This window comes from Nematocida minor, assembly GCF_024244105.1.
Source record: "Nematocida minor strain JUm1510 chromosome Unknown 7875, whole genome shotgun sequence".
NCBI classification, from domain to species: Eukaryota; Fungi; Microsporidia; genus Nematocida; species Nematocida minor.
In genome coordinates this window covers 1-14,195 of record NW_026250396.1, presented here as the reverse complement: position 1 = coordinate 14,195, position 14,195 = coordinate 1, and the positions used below count along the sequence as shown (strand labels likewise).

Here is a 14,195-nt window from a genome sequence, read left to right as displayed (position 1 = left end):
ATTGTGTTTCCCTATTAATTAATTGTGTTTACTAATAGAGTCCCAGCAATTAATTTTAATAAGCATGGAAGAAGATTCTTTAGCCCGTGCGATCCCTCTCCTCCTGCAGGCCCTGGAGCTAAGGAAAAAGTACATACGCGTGAGCAAACAGAACAAATCTTGGAAGAGGTATCCTGTTCCCAGCACTCTCTCTGCAGAAAAAGCAAACTCGCACTGGAGCCTTGTGGGCGACTCTGAAGAGCTTCCTTCGATTTCCGAGTACTACAGAGACATTGACCTGCTGACTTCCATTATTCACAACGGCCCCTTAAAGTCCTACTGTTTCCAGCGCCTTGAGCACCTCGAGCTGCAGTTTAAGATGCACATAAACCAGTTCCACAGCAAAGAAAAAAACGAACAGAAAACTCTCTCCAACAAAGATTTCTACACGGTGGTTAAAGCAGACACGCACTTGCACCACTCTGCAAGCATGAACTCAAAAAGGCTGCTAAAATACATCAAAAAGAAGCTGAGAGATTCTGGAGCAGATGTAGTGTACAAAGATAAGACAGGAGAGAAGCACACCTTATCTGACATCTTCTCAGGGATAAATAAAACAGTAGATACGCTCTGTCTGGATAGTCTTGGCACGCACTCCAATCTGGAGACATTTCACAGATTCGACAGATTCAACTCTAAATACAACCCGTACGGCACTCCAATTCTCAGAGAGGTTTTTCTTAAGCACGATAACTACATCGGCGGAAAATACCTGGCAGAGCTGACACAGGAGCTAATAGAAGAAATAGAAGAAAAAGAGTATCTAAAGTGCGAGTGGGGCATATCTCTGTATGGAAAAAAGGAAAACGAGCTGGAAGTTCTCAGCAGATGGGTGGATAAACATTCGATAGAAAATGAGAGTGTGCGGTGGTACATACAGGTCCCCAGGCTGTACGGTGTGTTCAAAGGGTACGGGAATGTCAGCAACTATGCAGAGTTTCTGAGCAACATATTCAGCGCCCTGATAGAGTCATCACTTCGTCCCAAAGTAGAAATGTTATCCAAAGATAAGAAAATAGCACACAGCACAGAGGATATAATAGACGCATTCCTCTGCAATGTCGTGGGCTTTGACTCAGTGGATGATGAGAGCGCCAAAGACAAGAAAAATCACTTTGAAAAAGGGCATCCCCTAAAGTGGGCGCACATGGACAATCCCCCGTACTCCTACTACATGTACTACATGTACTACTACACAGCAGTGGTGAACAGAATAAGAGTCAGCCGGGGGAAAGACCCGCTTGCATTTAGGCCCCACGCAGGAGAGTCAGGAGACATTGACCATCTGGCGTATGCCTTTTTGACTGCAAAGAGCATAGCACACGGCGTCAAGCTAAGAAAGTCTCCAGTGCTACAGTATTTGTACTACCTAGCACAGATAGGCATAGCAATGTCTCCGCTGAGCAATAACTCTTTATTCATAGAGTATAGGAAGAATCCTTTCCCTCTTTATTTTCAGAGAGGGCTGAATGTCTCTCTGTCTACAGACGACCCGCTGCAGTTCCACTACACGCGAGAGCCTCTGATGGAGGAGTACAGCATAGCTTCGCAGATATGGAAGCTCTCATCGTGCGACCAGTGCGAGATAGCCAGGAATAGCGTGCTGATAAGCAACTACGGAAAAGAGGAAAAAGAGAAATGGATAGGAAAGTACGAGGTAGATGGAAGGCTGGTGAATGACCAAGCAAAGACAAACGTGCCGCCAACAAGGTTCAACTACAGAATGAAGAGAATATCTGAAGAGTACGCAATCCTGCAGAAGTACGCGTACAGGATAGAGCCGCCTCCTGAGTAAAACTCTTCGTCTTGTATTTAATTAATGGCAATTTGTGAATAGTTCTTGTGAGAATGAAAGTGTAAGAAAAGTGTAAGAAAAATTAAATGTACTCCTCTTAAGTTTAATTTTCTATTTGTAAGACATTTTAGTTCTCATTTAGGGCAAATTATTCTACAAGAGTTACACGAATAGAAAAAAGAAGATGGAGCAGATGGGAGACAACTGGTAGATAATAAAAGTAAAGAGAGTGCAGTATCATAGACTAGTTAGATATTTATTTTTAAGTGCACTACCACACTCCTGGAAAAGATAGAGTGTGCTTTTCTCTTAGCTTGTGATAAAACTGTTTCTACATGCAGGGATGATCTCGGTGTCCCAGTTGAAGAGATAGTAGTTTATCACTCCGTCACCCTTTATGAATCCCACACTGCGCAGTAAACTTTCTGTGTTGTGCTCTATTTCTAGGGCATTGAGCACATCGCACTCGTCCATTTTCAGCAGGTAGTCTACAAGACCGAGCATACTCCCTGTGCCATTCTTCATATTGTGGTACGAGAGATACGCTGTTTTTATCCGGCTATCTGTTTTGGCTGATCTTGTATCCAGATAAAAAATCGACACAAACTCGCTTCCATCATCACTTATCAACAGATCAGACACTCTGTCCCTGTTGTACACATAGTACTCAAACTGCTCGTACGTGTAGTTTGCAGATATGTCCATTTTACTGTATTTATCGCAGTACATTTCGAATATGTGCGGCAGATCAGAGTCAGCAGCCTTTCTGAAGTGCACAGTTGGCGAGTCCTGTGATAGCATGTCTTTTGTTATGTTGGACACATCTTCGGGGTGGCAGAACCCGCTTTCAACCAAATCTCCTTTTCTGAGTATTTTGTGGTAGTACCGCGATCTTGTAAAAATATATGGCAATTTCTCGCCAGATGTAAATAAAGCAGTGTAGATCCCCTCCTCGTTTACTCTCCTGGTTACTTCCTTGATGAGAACAGGCGCGAGTCTTCTTTTTCTGTACTCCTTGTGGATGCACAGAAAGTTAACAACCGCTGTCTTTGGCCTGCTCTCCTTGATTCTGATGTTAATAGCCGCTGCAGATATAAACCCCACCAGCTCAGAGCCATCGTACATCCCTACGTTCCACCCAGGGAAGACGCTTGGCGAGCTGAGCTGCCACTTGAGGAACTCTTGAGAGTACTGGAGGCTAAAGCTGGCTGTAGAGTCTTCTATGTAGTGGTTCATCAGCAGGGCAGTCACAGAAGAAAGCTCGCTGGGTATCTCCACGGTCCTTAGAGAGAGCTCTGATGTGTCCCTGCCAGGAGCACCATCTACCACTATTTTTTGCTGGGCATCTTTTGTTGTTGTTTGTTCTTTTTTACTATCTTTGAAATCTGTTTGTTTTTTGCCCAGTGGCTCCTTTGACCAAAAAGCATGCTCTCTCAGAAGTGTTTCATTGACTACTTTGTACGCTGTTCTGTTTTTTTCCTCGCGTGTTCGCTCTTTTATTTTGTTGCCTTCTTCTATTTTGTTATTTTCTCTCTTCTCTTCTTCTAACATTTGTTTATAAAAAAAGGAATGTTGAAAGAAAAGAGAGCAATTTTCATTAAAGAGACGGAGATGGATCAGGACATAAACAGAATACTACAGAACTGGGAGTCCAAGGAAATAGCAGAAATGAAAGAGCAAATAAAAAGAGTCGAAAGATTTCAATATGAATAAAGTTTTTCAAGAAATTTAGATTTAGAAAGAGCATGGCGCAGAGAACAGAGACAGAGAAAAAAGAAGAAATAGCGCACAGTGGAAAAGCTGCCCAGACATGCAGCTCAAACGAAGAGTGCAGGCTATTTTCCTCTGAGAATGGCTCGATCAACAGGACACATGCGGATGATGAGAACAAAGAGCGCAAAAGCAATTTAATAACGGAAAATATTTTACATACGAAACAGGATAGGCCAATTAGCAACGAAGAAACAGATGAAGAGCCTACAAATGCATCTATAGATGAGAAGAATAAAAATGGTAGAAACTTACTCCCTCTCTCCTATATAGACAGGTACTCCAGACAAATGATAATTAAGGAAATAGGGCTGGAGGGACAGCACAAGCTAAAAGAAGCAAGGATTCTGGTTGTGGGCGCAGGAGGGCTAGGTTCCCCTGTGCTGATGTACCTGGCTGCAATGGGCGTAGGACACCTGGGCGTCTGTGACTCAGATACAGTTGAAGACTCAAACCTAAATAGGCAGGTGCTGTATAAGGAAATGTCCGTTGGACAATCAAAAACAGAAGAAGCAGTCAAGTATCTATCCAGTCTCTCGTCCTCCACTGTGTACAAAACATACCCAAAGATAACCCCGCATAACATCTGGGAAATTGGCGCAAAGTATGACTTAGTGATGGACTGTGGTGACAACAGATCTCTTCGATACTTGCTAAGTGACTACTGCAGAGCAAGATCTCTTCCGTACATAGGCGGATCGTCTTTAAGGTGGGAAGGACACATCTACACTCTCAACAAAATATGCTACCGATGTGTCCATCCTTCTATTTCCAAATATTCAAGTGGAAGCTGTGCTAGTGCTGGAATAATAGGAAGTATGTGCGGGGTGGTTGGGTCAGTGATGGCCACTGAGGCAATGAAAGTGACTCTTGGTGTGTCTCTGGGCGACAGCTTCGTGTACACCAATGGATTAAAAGGAGAATACATGAATATCAATCTGATAAAGAAAGAGTGCGCGGTGTGCAAAGCACTGTCCAGGATGACGCTCTCCGAGAAAAAGAAAATGATACTAGAAGAGAACAGAAAGATAGAAGAAATAGATGCAGAGGCAGGGTCGTGTCTGATCAGTGAAATAGCAGATAAAATATCTGATATAAAGATGAGTGATAAAGTAGACAGTAGAGCACACGAAAAGATGGAAACAAAAGAGAAAGAATCAGATGGAGCAGGAAATAAGAGTATAGAAGGAGAAAGCAATGAGACCGTAGATTCTTCATCCAATAGTATTGATACATCAAAAAGTAACGAAAAAATGAATGCTAAACACTCGCCATCCGAGATAGAGTGGGAGGCTGTGCTATCATATAGCACCCTGTACTTTGTTGTAGACATACGGCCAGAGGCAGAGCAGAGAATACTCCCCATTCCTAGTACGTATCTCTACACTCTTAGCGACATAATCGATAACCCAAAGAAGGCGCACGAGATGATAAACAGAAAAGCAAGAAATAGACAGATTGTCCTGTGCTGTAGGAATGGAACTACATCTAAGAAGTTTCTGGGTATCTTCAATGCGATGAATGTTTCAGGAGGAGCTCAGTCTTATGTTAAGCACAGTAAAAGAAAAGTTGAAAATAAATAAAAGAGTCTTTGATCAAGTTTCAGACATTTACTTAACCTACCGATTCTATCTGTTTAAAATGTTTTATATTAGATGCAAATGCATAGTAAAATATTTCCTATGAGATCCTTTCAGTACTCATACATACTAGTCTGTCTGCTCTAAGCTGCATTTATCTTTATTCTTTTCTCTGTTTTTCTTTTTCTTCGAGCTGTGCAAGTTCGTTTATTGTCTTAAGTACATAGTTGGTGTACGAAACTACAATGTGTGCATTTTTTATCAATCTACCGCTTTCTTCTAGTTTTATCACAAGCTCGCTGCCCTCTTCTTCTAGAGTAATTCCCTCCACCAGCCCCGCGAGTGCCTCTTTCAGAATTTTATTCTTCTCGGTGGTTATTCTTAACTCCAGCCGGCTTTGCATTTAATTTTTTAATGGAATACGTTCTAAAAGTAAGTAGTAAACAAGAATTGCTTGGAAAAGTGGTATTTGTAGATGAGCACTTAGGTGCCCGTGCAGACCCTTTCATGCTCGAAATATTCAGAGAGTTTCCGCAGCACCAGCTGATCTCCTACCACCGGATGCTGTCAGAGTACAGCACAAAAAAGGGAATTTCACTGTTGGAAACAAATGCAGCATCGATAGAAGTGGAGCCAGAGACAGAAGTGCTCATCATAGACGGATGGAAGCACAGAAGCAACACAATTTCAAAGAATGAAGTGACAATAGTAGACCAGAAGAACAAAGAAATAGGACAGATAGAGAGAAAAAATAAAATCATTTTTATTATCAACAGATCAATCACACAAACAGACTACAGAGAAATATACAAGGCATACGTGCTAGTGAGATTGCAGCCACTGGCCATATCTACAATGCACACACACAGCACAGCTATAACCATCAGAGAAAAAGACATAGAAGTGCGCTTACTACACCACCACACCTCTCCACACAAGTACACCGTACACCAGTGAAACAGAGTAATTTGCATTTCCTGCACTATTCCAATCACTAGAAAACTCTGCTTCGTGCATTTCCACATTTAGATAAGACCATCTGCTGAGAATAAATATTAATTTTGCTTATTTTTTTTGCAATATGAGCAGAAATGAGTTTCTTTCCTTAAGCAGAGAGGAAGAGAACATGACAGGCAGTGTGTATATGGTCAGCGGGCCTGTTGTTGTAGCAGAAAATATGCTTGGGTGCGCAATGTACGAGCTAGCCAAGGTAGGGCACCAGGGACTGCTCGGTGAAGTCATTAAAATAGAGGGAGATAAGATCACAATCCAAGTCTACGAAGAAACTTCGGGGCTCGGCGTAGGTGACCCTGTGCTCCGCCTGGGACACCCCCTGTGCGTTGAGCTGGGCCCTGGGCTTCTCAACAACATATTCGATGGAATACAAAGACCTCTTCGCAACATATACGAGCAAACAAAAAGTCTCTACATCCCCAACGGAATATCCACCCCTGCACTAGACAGAACAAAGCATTGGCCATTTGTTCCATCTGTAGCAGTGGGTGACACTCTGGGCCCTGGCGATGTATTTGGAACTGTGCAAGAGAATACTCTCCTCGTCCTTAAGCTCATGGTTTCTCCCACGAGCCCAGGGGGGGTAGTCACCAGCATATCTCCAGCAGGTGAGTACACAGTTGATCACATACTGCTGGAAATGAACAGCGAAAATAGCACAGTGAGCCACGAAAGGATGTACCAAGTGTGGCCAGTTAGATCTCCCAGGCCCATAAAGAAGAAGCTAAGACCTGTCCAGCAGCTATTTACTGGACAGAGACTACTAGATGCCATGTTCCCGTGCGTGCAGGGAGGCACTGCAGCTATTCCCGGCGCCTTTGGGTGCGGCAAGACAGTCATCTCTCAGTCTCTCTCGAAGTATTCCAACTCTGACGTAATAGTCTATGTGGGATGTGGAGAAAGAGGGAATGAAATGAGCGAAGTCCTCGAAGAGTTCCCAACCCTCAAAGTAACAGTCAATGGAAAGGAAGAGTCCATCATGAAGAGAACTGTGCTCATAGCAAATACATCCAATATGCCTGTAGCTGCCAGAGAGGCATCTATCTACACAGGAATTACCATTGCAGAGTTCTACAGAGATCAAGGGTACAATGTGTCCATGATGGCAGACTCTACCTCCAGATGGGCTGAAGCCCTTCGAGAGATAAGCGGTAGACTCGCTGAAATGCCTGCAGATAGCGGATATCCTGCGTACTTAGGGGCTAGGCTTGCATTCTTCTACGAAAGAGCAGGATACACCGAGTGTCTAAGCAGTGAGGGCAGGCGAGGGAGTGTGACGGTTGTTGGGGCTGTATCCCCCCCGGGTGGAGACTTTTCGGATCCCGTGACATCAGCTACGCTGGGAATCGTGCAGGTCTTCTGGGGCCTAGACAAGAAGCTTGCGCAGAGGAAACACTTCCCGAGCGTGAACTGGAATGTAAGCTACTCGAAGTACATCGATCTATTGCTCCCGTACCACACCGAGTACAATGCAACGTACTCAGAGTCCATGCGAACAATCAAAGAGCTCCTGCAGAAGGAAGAGTCACTGAGCGAGATTGTGCAGCTCGTTGGAAAGGGGTCCCTGGGCGAGCTGGAGAAACTGGAGATGAGCATCGCAAGGGTGATCAAGGAAGACTTCCTGCAGCAGAACGGAGTGTCAGCGTATGATAAATACTGTCCGTTCTACAAGACTGTGATGATGAGCAACATAATAGTTTACTACTACACGAAGTGCAGAGAGCTAATAGACACGCGCGTTGTTCCTTCATGGGAGTTCCTGCAGAACGAGACACAGGACATATACTACAGACTCACGCGCATGAAGTTCGAAGACCCAGCAAAGGGAGAAAGGACGGTGGCAGAGAACCTGCAGGCTCTAGAGAGCAACATAACTGCAGCAGTGCGGATGCTCACGGAATAACAACGCAGTGTGAAATTCTACCAGATTACTAATAAATTGTGCAGAATTGATTACGCTTCTTCCCCAATTAGGAAATGATAGCACTGATTGCTCTTTAAGAGAGATGTAGGCGCTGGAAGAATGAATAAATAAGATACTCTGCTGAATAAACCTGCTATTTCTATTTAGTACATACTTCTATGGTAATTTTATTGGTAAGAATAATAATTTGTTCTTATACTGGATGTTCTCTATTTGGCACTTTACTTCATTGTACTGCCTCTTATTAGTCCTGTGTGGATCCTTTCAGGTGCTTTTTGCATCTGCTTACTTCTGTGGCTGTTATTTAAGAGAAATATTGTTGGCTCTGTCTTTCTATCTCTCTTTTTTCATATTGGTTTCTGCTGGGCTTTGCATTGGTCGGTTGTTCATATTTTACTCAGCGTGCACCAATTATAATAAAACTCTAGCTAATAAAATATTTTCAAAATCAGCACGGGGAAAATGAACGACGGCAAAGAAACAGATGAAAAGAAAAGAATAATGAAAAGAAATTTCTTTATAGTGGCAATTTCTGTTCTAGCAGTTCTAATTATTGCAACCATTGCGTACTACACTGGCTTTTTAACTAAGCTATTTGGAGAAGATAAAGTTGAAGAAAAAGCTCCCGAGGTAAAAGTTGAGGAAGCAGGCAGCGATCCAAGAAGGCTTTTAGAGTCCATTGATATAAACTCTCTTATTATGTGGAACTACAAGAAACTCGGAGAGAAGGCGCTATTTGAAAAAACTTACGCTAAGAGAGAAGATGAAGCTGAAGAAGTAGAAGTATCCGATGCAAAGAAAAAGGTAGAAAACATGGAAAAAGTTCTCAAGAATCTGCAGCTCCAGTACAAAGAGCACATTGAAAAGGCAAAGAATAAACAGCTGGCAAGTGCAGTTAGCAATGTCTTGCAGAAAAGTGACAATCTAAGATACATCTTGCTCATGACAGATGATCCGCAGGAGTTTTTAGAAGCTCAGAAAATACTGGCTGACAGCAAGTGTACAGACGAAACACTGTTAGCCACATTCAATTGGTTGCTCACTGGACAGACTCAGAGGAACATTGATCTCATTCTGAAAATAATGAACAAGCCCATTCAAGAAACAGGAATTGAAGAGGAAATGCGAAATGTTCTGGATCTTATGCTGCGAATAATCGTTACAAACCCGTACAAGGCAACGTACAGGAGAATAGTGGGAGCTGTGGATCCGCTGGAGACAGTGCTCGCCAACATCTACAGAGCAGTGGACAACTTGGTCTCCTACAATGCTCTGAAAAAAAGTGCTAAGAGCAACGGAAAAGACAAAGAAGCTCTGGACATAATAGAGAAGCACAGAGAAAGACTGAGAAAGAATAAAATAAGAGAAGAAGAGGTGACAGTGGGGTATATTCTGGAATTCTTGGCAAACATACAGCACTCAGCCAACATAGACAACGAGCTGTACATCAACACGATGGCTAAGATGGTCAGAAAAGTGAAGAACTCAAAGATCTTCTACACAAACAAAGAAGAAAGATCTCTGGACTTCTTCCTGACGAACATAATAAATTATATAGCAATGGGAGGCTCTGCCAGAAGAAAGGGCGCACTAAACACACACCTGGAGAACCAGCTAAACGATGTGCACAACATTACACTGCTAAGTATCGACGGAGTGAAGAACCCAAATATTAAAAATCTTGGCGACGTAACAAAAACAATCAGAATCTACACCAAATATATGGATGAAACCTGTACTTTTATCGATAGATTTATTACTTTGATTTCGTTTGAAATGCAGTATTTCCTGGGGAAGTACCCATTCAGGTGCTTTTTGACTGAGATAGCCAGAAGCTATATAGCTCTTCTAGAGAGTAAAATGACGGCTCCTACGGTTGGAACCACTTTTATGAAGCACACTATGGACAGCCAAGCCATTGCATCTTTCCTGGAGATGGAAAACAAATCAAAACTGCCAGGGAAGTATGCGTACGTTACTCCAACTGCAACCAGTTTATTCTCTCCCAACGAGAAAATTGGCAATGAGCCCATCAATGTTATCAAAAGAGCAATGGAAGACTGCTCGATTTCTCTAGCACAGAAAATAGATATACTGAATGGAGAGAAGAAGACGAAGTAAGCCTAGCCTTCATAGAAACAAATAGAAATCCAAAAATAAACATATCACTATGCATGCACACCTCCTAATATTGCGCTCTTATTCTTCTTCTGTCTTACCTAAATATAACCATCTTTTAGCTCTTATCACACATTCCATACAAGACAAAACTCCTTGGAACAAGATACCATTGCCAAATATGGAAAATAGACTTTTTAAGAGTCTTTGAATCATAAGTCTACTTAATCTTTTATTCGTTTGTAAATACATAGATGCACAGTCCATTGATCTCTATCATCCCGTGTGCTACTCCATTCTTCGGTTTGCTCTTGGCAATGGCTAGAGACACCAACTGGTTTTGTTCTGTCCTGTACAGATACTTTCCCAGCTGCACAGCTCCCTTAAAATTAACAGGCTCCTTCACTGATTGCAGCTGGGCAAGCAGTGCATCCTCTTCTGTCTCTTTCTTTCCTACCAGCTCTCTTGCTAAATTAAACGCATCCATAAAACATTTTACTAGCTCAAATTCTTTCTATAGAAGTTCTTTATTTCTTTGCTATCCAGCTACCAAAAGGGCATCCATCCGAGATACATCTGCGATATTTCTTCAAGCGAGGTTGCTTGTTTGTACAGCCTGTTTATCTCTTTCTCTTCGTCGTCCACCACCAGTTTGCAGTGTATCTGTTCCTGCACTGCCGTTTTAGACAGTTTACGGAACATTTTCCTTCTGAGAAAAAGAAGGGCAATGGCTGCGTCTATGCTGTTTCTGCCTTTTTCATACGTACGGAACATTCTCAGGCCCTCTACTACCATTCTCTCTGCAGCTTCTGGCCCTATGGAATTCAGTATCATTGGCGTTAGCCTTAGTGGAACTCTCTCTCGGTACTTTTCCCTTGTATTCAGTGTGTCAAAAGAGTCAACATAGTCTATGTGCATTGCCGATGCGTCTGCGAGTAGTAGAATGTTCCCAGGGTGTCTATCACCCAATCCTACACTGTACGCAGCAAGACTGTTGTACAAATATGTCCTCGAGAATGTGCGAACTCTTTCTAAGTAAGAGTGGACAGTGTGCGTGTGCTTGGATATCCACCATTTTATTTCTTTAGCTGCAAAGTCAGTTACCTTTAGATATATCTCCATCTTTTCGAGCTCTCTTAGGTCGTTATAATTTGTACACAGTCTTCCTATTTCCTCTTTTTCCCTTCTTTCCAGCGACTTAGACCTTGTTTTGTTCTCTTCCTGTTTGTCCCTGCGCATTTCAAGGATAGCCTCTCTTAGCGACTGGCTGTTTGGTATGTACGCTGTAATGAGAATCTGATTGGGAAGTATTTCATATGTGTCTGGAACCTGTGCATCCATGATTTTAAAGATCTTTGCGATTGTTCTCTCTACTTCTGAGTCTCTTTCTATTTTCACTAGATACTGTCTCTTCACACCATCTATGCCTATCAGTGTGATAAGTCTTGGATTCTGAAGAGAAGAAATAATCTCTACTTTTTTTTCTATTTTGTAGACTTTTATATCTGTACCCGGAAGATACGACTTCGCCAAAATATCCTCGGCTCTTTTGCTCAGATAAATAGCCTTGGGCTGCGACTGGGCCAGTATCCCCGCCACTCGGTTGACTCTATTTATAAGGAGAGTCTTCCAGGCAGGCGTTTTATTTGCGATCCTTCCAATCTCCTGAATTTCTCTTATGGCGGCGTGCACACTTTCTTCACTTTTCTCTGCTGCTCTGTATATTGGCTGTTCTACTACGCTTTCAATGCTGCTAAGGAGCTGTTTGAGACACTGGTCATGCGAATGCTGCGGCTGTGCTGTTTTCTGTGTCTCTGTGATCTCCTGTGTAAACGGTCTGGCCTCTGTCTTTGTATGGCATTTTTTCTGCATTTTAAATCTAGCCAATTTACTGTACAAAATGTCTCCTGCACTCTGCACTATCTCCTGCATCACTTTCACATACTCAGCGGCCACAGATGAGATAGACACATCCATTGATAAGCCGTTAGACAAAACGGAAGGAGAAGCACTCTGCACTGCCCAAAGGAAGGAGGCTCTTTCTGGCGAGTACTCGATCAGTCTTTTTACTATGGCTGATGTGTAGGTAGAGTGTGTCTCTTCTAGTTGGAATAGCTCGTACATGTTTTCAAGGATGTGCTCCGGTCTTATTTCTTCAATTATTTCCAGTATTGCTGAATGTGTATCATCGCCAGGGCTAGTTTCTTTAAGAAGAGAAAGAAAGAGGGCTGCATCCTCCTTTGCTTCTTGTGTCTTAACTAGTTCTTTTAGTATTTCTATTCTTTTTTTCAGAGGCGCCTTTGTGAACTCCATTCTTCCCCACTGAGTGAATGCTCTTTTTTCCACAGAATCAAGCACATCCTTGGATTGCATAATGGTTTCATCATCTAGTGTGCTGTTTATAATCTCTGTGCACTCCTTTTTACTCACAGCCCAGCTTGTTGTAGCTGCATTTGCTATTTTTTCTGCGAGCAGTATTTTATTCTCTCCTGGCACCTCTAGCATCATAAGGCCTCTAGCCAGCTTAGCATCTTTTTTTTGCACTGCCTCAGCAAGTATGCTAGAAAAAGGCGAATATGCTGCCTCAGTGCAGAAAGACAGTAGAGATGAGGGATGCATAGCTGCAGAAATGATCTCGTTGCGGATGCTTGTTCTGTACTCCATGCATGTTTTAACTATGTGCTCTGATTCTTCTTTTTTGTTGGGTGGTGACTGACATTTTGCATTTAGTATCTTCATAGCCACTGCTTCTGATCTTTTTATGATTCGCATCCATCCAGGCGTATACATACTGTCTAAGTCACTGGACACAGCTAGGTCTAGCGCCTGCACTGCTTCAAGCGTTGCATTAGGTGACGATGAATTGCTGATGGAGAAGAGCTCAGAGACATACGGCACTTCCCATTTTACCAGTGCATCAAGCGCCTTATCTAGCAGCTTTTCTGTCTTTAGTGGATCATCTGTACTTCTCAGACACTCTACCACACTATACGACGCATCTTTGAGTGCTTTTACTTGCTTAGTGTTTATATTCTCTTCGTACCGATCTTCTCCTTGTTTCTGTTTGTTTTTATGCTGAATAAGTACATCAAATTCTTTGGGCTCTGTTTTTGCAAAATAAATAAGCTGTATACTTTCATTCTCAGGGGACACTTTTTGTACATATATGTTTCTTCGACCGGGTGAAATGTATTTCATTGCGTACTCTGCCTCAGATGCTGCACACGATGCCATAACAACATACTCTAAGCCTTCCATCATAATCCTTCGCAGTCTCTGTCCGTTCTCGAGAGAAGATGCAGCCTCTCCTATCGCATCAACCACTTTCATTTTCAGGCACTCTGGCATCTCGCGAAGAGATGCATACAGAGCTATAGGAAATAAATCAGCCAGCAGCTCGGGCGTTGTTTCTGCTGCTTCAGCAAATGCTGCAATCAGGGGATTCTGCGATTCTTTGATGAAAAACAGGATAATGCCCTTGGGGTTGCGAAATCCTGCTATTTGCTCTGTGTGCTCCTTTATCTGTGCATACCTGTCGGAGTTTATGCTAACAGGCTCCTCCCACTGGAACAGCTGCACAGCCTCCATTACTGCCACTGGCCTAAATCTGTCCCTCAACTGAATATTTACCATTTCTGGCATTTTATTTACAGGCCGAACAAGAGACAGAATGGGGAGCAGATTTTGCGCTGTTTTTCTATTTACTCTTTTTTCTATTTCCATCTTTACTGTTTCTCTGTCCATGTTCATGCTGCCCAGGAGCTCAGCCACTGCGCCATTCAGGTCTTTTGGCAGCCCATCTTTCTCTATCTTCTGTATAATCGTGTCCAAGGTGGTGCATGCCGTGCTAGGAAATATTCTGCTCTCAGCTGTCTTCAGCGATATGTACAGCCTGTGTGTGCTTGAGTCCAGCTTATTCGCTGCTTTATACAGAGCATCCAGTCTCTCTAGCACA

The 14,195-nt window shown here is 42.8% G+C and overlaps 9 protein-coding genes across 9 annotated transcripts; 5 read left to right on the top strand and 4 right to left on the bottom strand.

Annotated features, from left to right (window-relative positions):
• Positions 1-64: 64 nt before the first annotated feature.
• On the top strand, positions 65-1,834 carry NEMIN01_0906 (AMP deaminase; the record flags this gene model as incomplete). Its single annotated transcript, XM_051476848.1, has 1 exon — positions 65-1,834. The coding sequence occupies one exon, from the start codon at positions 65-67 to the stop codon at positions 1,832-1,834; it is 1,770 nt and encodes a 589-aa protein (XP_051332808.1).
• A 309-nt stretch (positions 1,835-2,143) lies between these two features.
• On the bottom strand, positions 2,144-3,385 carry NEMIN01_0905 (glycylpeptide N-tetradecanoyltransferase; the record flags this gene model as incomplete). The annotated part of the gene is made up of 1 exon (XM_051476847.1): positions 2,144-3,385. One exon carries the CDS (start codon positions 3,383-3,385, stop codon positions 2,144-2,146), a length of 1,242 nt encoding a protein of 413 aa, XP_051332807.1.
• A 194-nt stretch (positions 3,386-3,579) lies between these two features.
• Positions 3,580-5,187, top strand: NEMIN01_0904 (adenylyltransferase and sulfurtransferase; the record flags this gene model as incomplete). The annotated part of the gene is made up of 1 exon (XM_051476846.1): positions 3,580-5,187. The coding sequence occupies one exon, from the start codon at positions 3,580-3,582 to the stop codon at positions 5,185-5,187; it is 1,608 nt and encodes a 535-aa protein (XP_051332806.1).
• A 157-nt stretch (positions 5,188-5,344) lies between these two features.
• On the bottom strand, positions 5,345-5,587 carry NEMIN01_0891 (uncharacterized protein; the record flags this gene model as incomplete). Its single annotated transcript, XM_051476833.1, has 1 exon — positions 5,345-5,587. The coding sequence occupies one exon, from the start codon at positions 5,585-5,587 to the stop codon at positions 5,345-5,347; it is 243 nt and encodes an 80-aa protein (XP_051332793.1).
• Positions 5,588-5,598: 11 nt separating this feature from the next.
• On the top strand, positions 5,599-6,141 carry NEMIN01_0903 (uncharacterized protein; the record flags this gene model as incomplete). Its single annotated transcript, XM_051476845.1, has 1 exon — positions 5,599-6,141. The coding sequence occupies one exon, from the start codon at positions 5,599-5,601 to the stop codon at positions 6,139-6,141; it is 543 nt and encodes a 180-aa protein (XP_051332805.1).
• Positions 6,142-6,265: 124 nt separating this feature from the next.
• NEMIN01_0902 (V-type H+-transporting ATPase subunit A) lies at positions 6,266-8,101 on the top strand (the record flags this gene model as incomplete). Its single annotated transcript, XM_051476844.1, has 1 exon — positions 6,266-8,101. The coding sequence occupies one exon, from the start codon at positions 6,266-6,268 to the stop codon at positions 8,099-8,101; it is 1,836 nt and encodes a 611-aa protein (XP_051332804.1).
• Positions 8,102-8,584: 483 nt separating this feature from the next.
• On the top strand, positions 8,585-10,243 carry NEMIN01_0901 (uncharacterized protein; the record flags this gene model as incomplete). The annotated part of the gene is made up of 1 exon (XM_051476843.1): positions 8,585-10,243. The coding sequence occupies one exon, from the start codon at positions 8,585-8,587 to the stop codon at positions 10,241-10,243; it is 1,659 nt and encodes a 552-aa protein (XP_051332803.1).
• Positions 10,244-10,472: 229 nt separating this feature from the next.
• NEMIN01_0890 (uncharacterized protein) lies at positions 10,473-10,727 on the bottom strand (the record flags this gene model as incomplete). Its single annotated transcript, XM_051476832.1, has 1 exon — positions 10,473-10,727. The coding sequence occupies one exon, from the start codon at positions 10,725-10,727 to the stop codon at positions 10,473-10,475; it is 255 nt and encodes an 84-aa protein (XP_051332792.1).
• A 59-nt stretch (positions 10,728-10,786) lies between these two features.
• On the bottom strand, positions 10,787-14,195 carry NEMIN01_0900 (uncharacterized protein; the record flags this gene model as incomplete). The annotated part of the gene is made up of 1 exon (XM_051476842.1): positions 10,787-14,195. A coding segment is annotated over one exon (3,409 nt), but the record flags the coding sequence as incomplete, so codon positions are not given.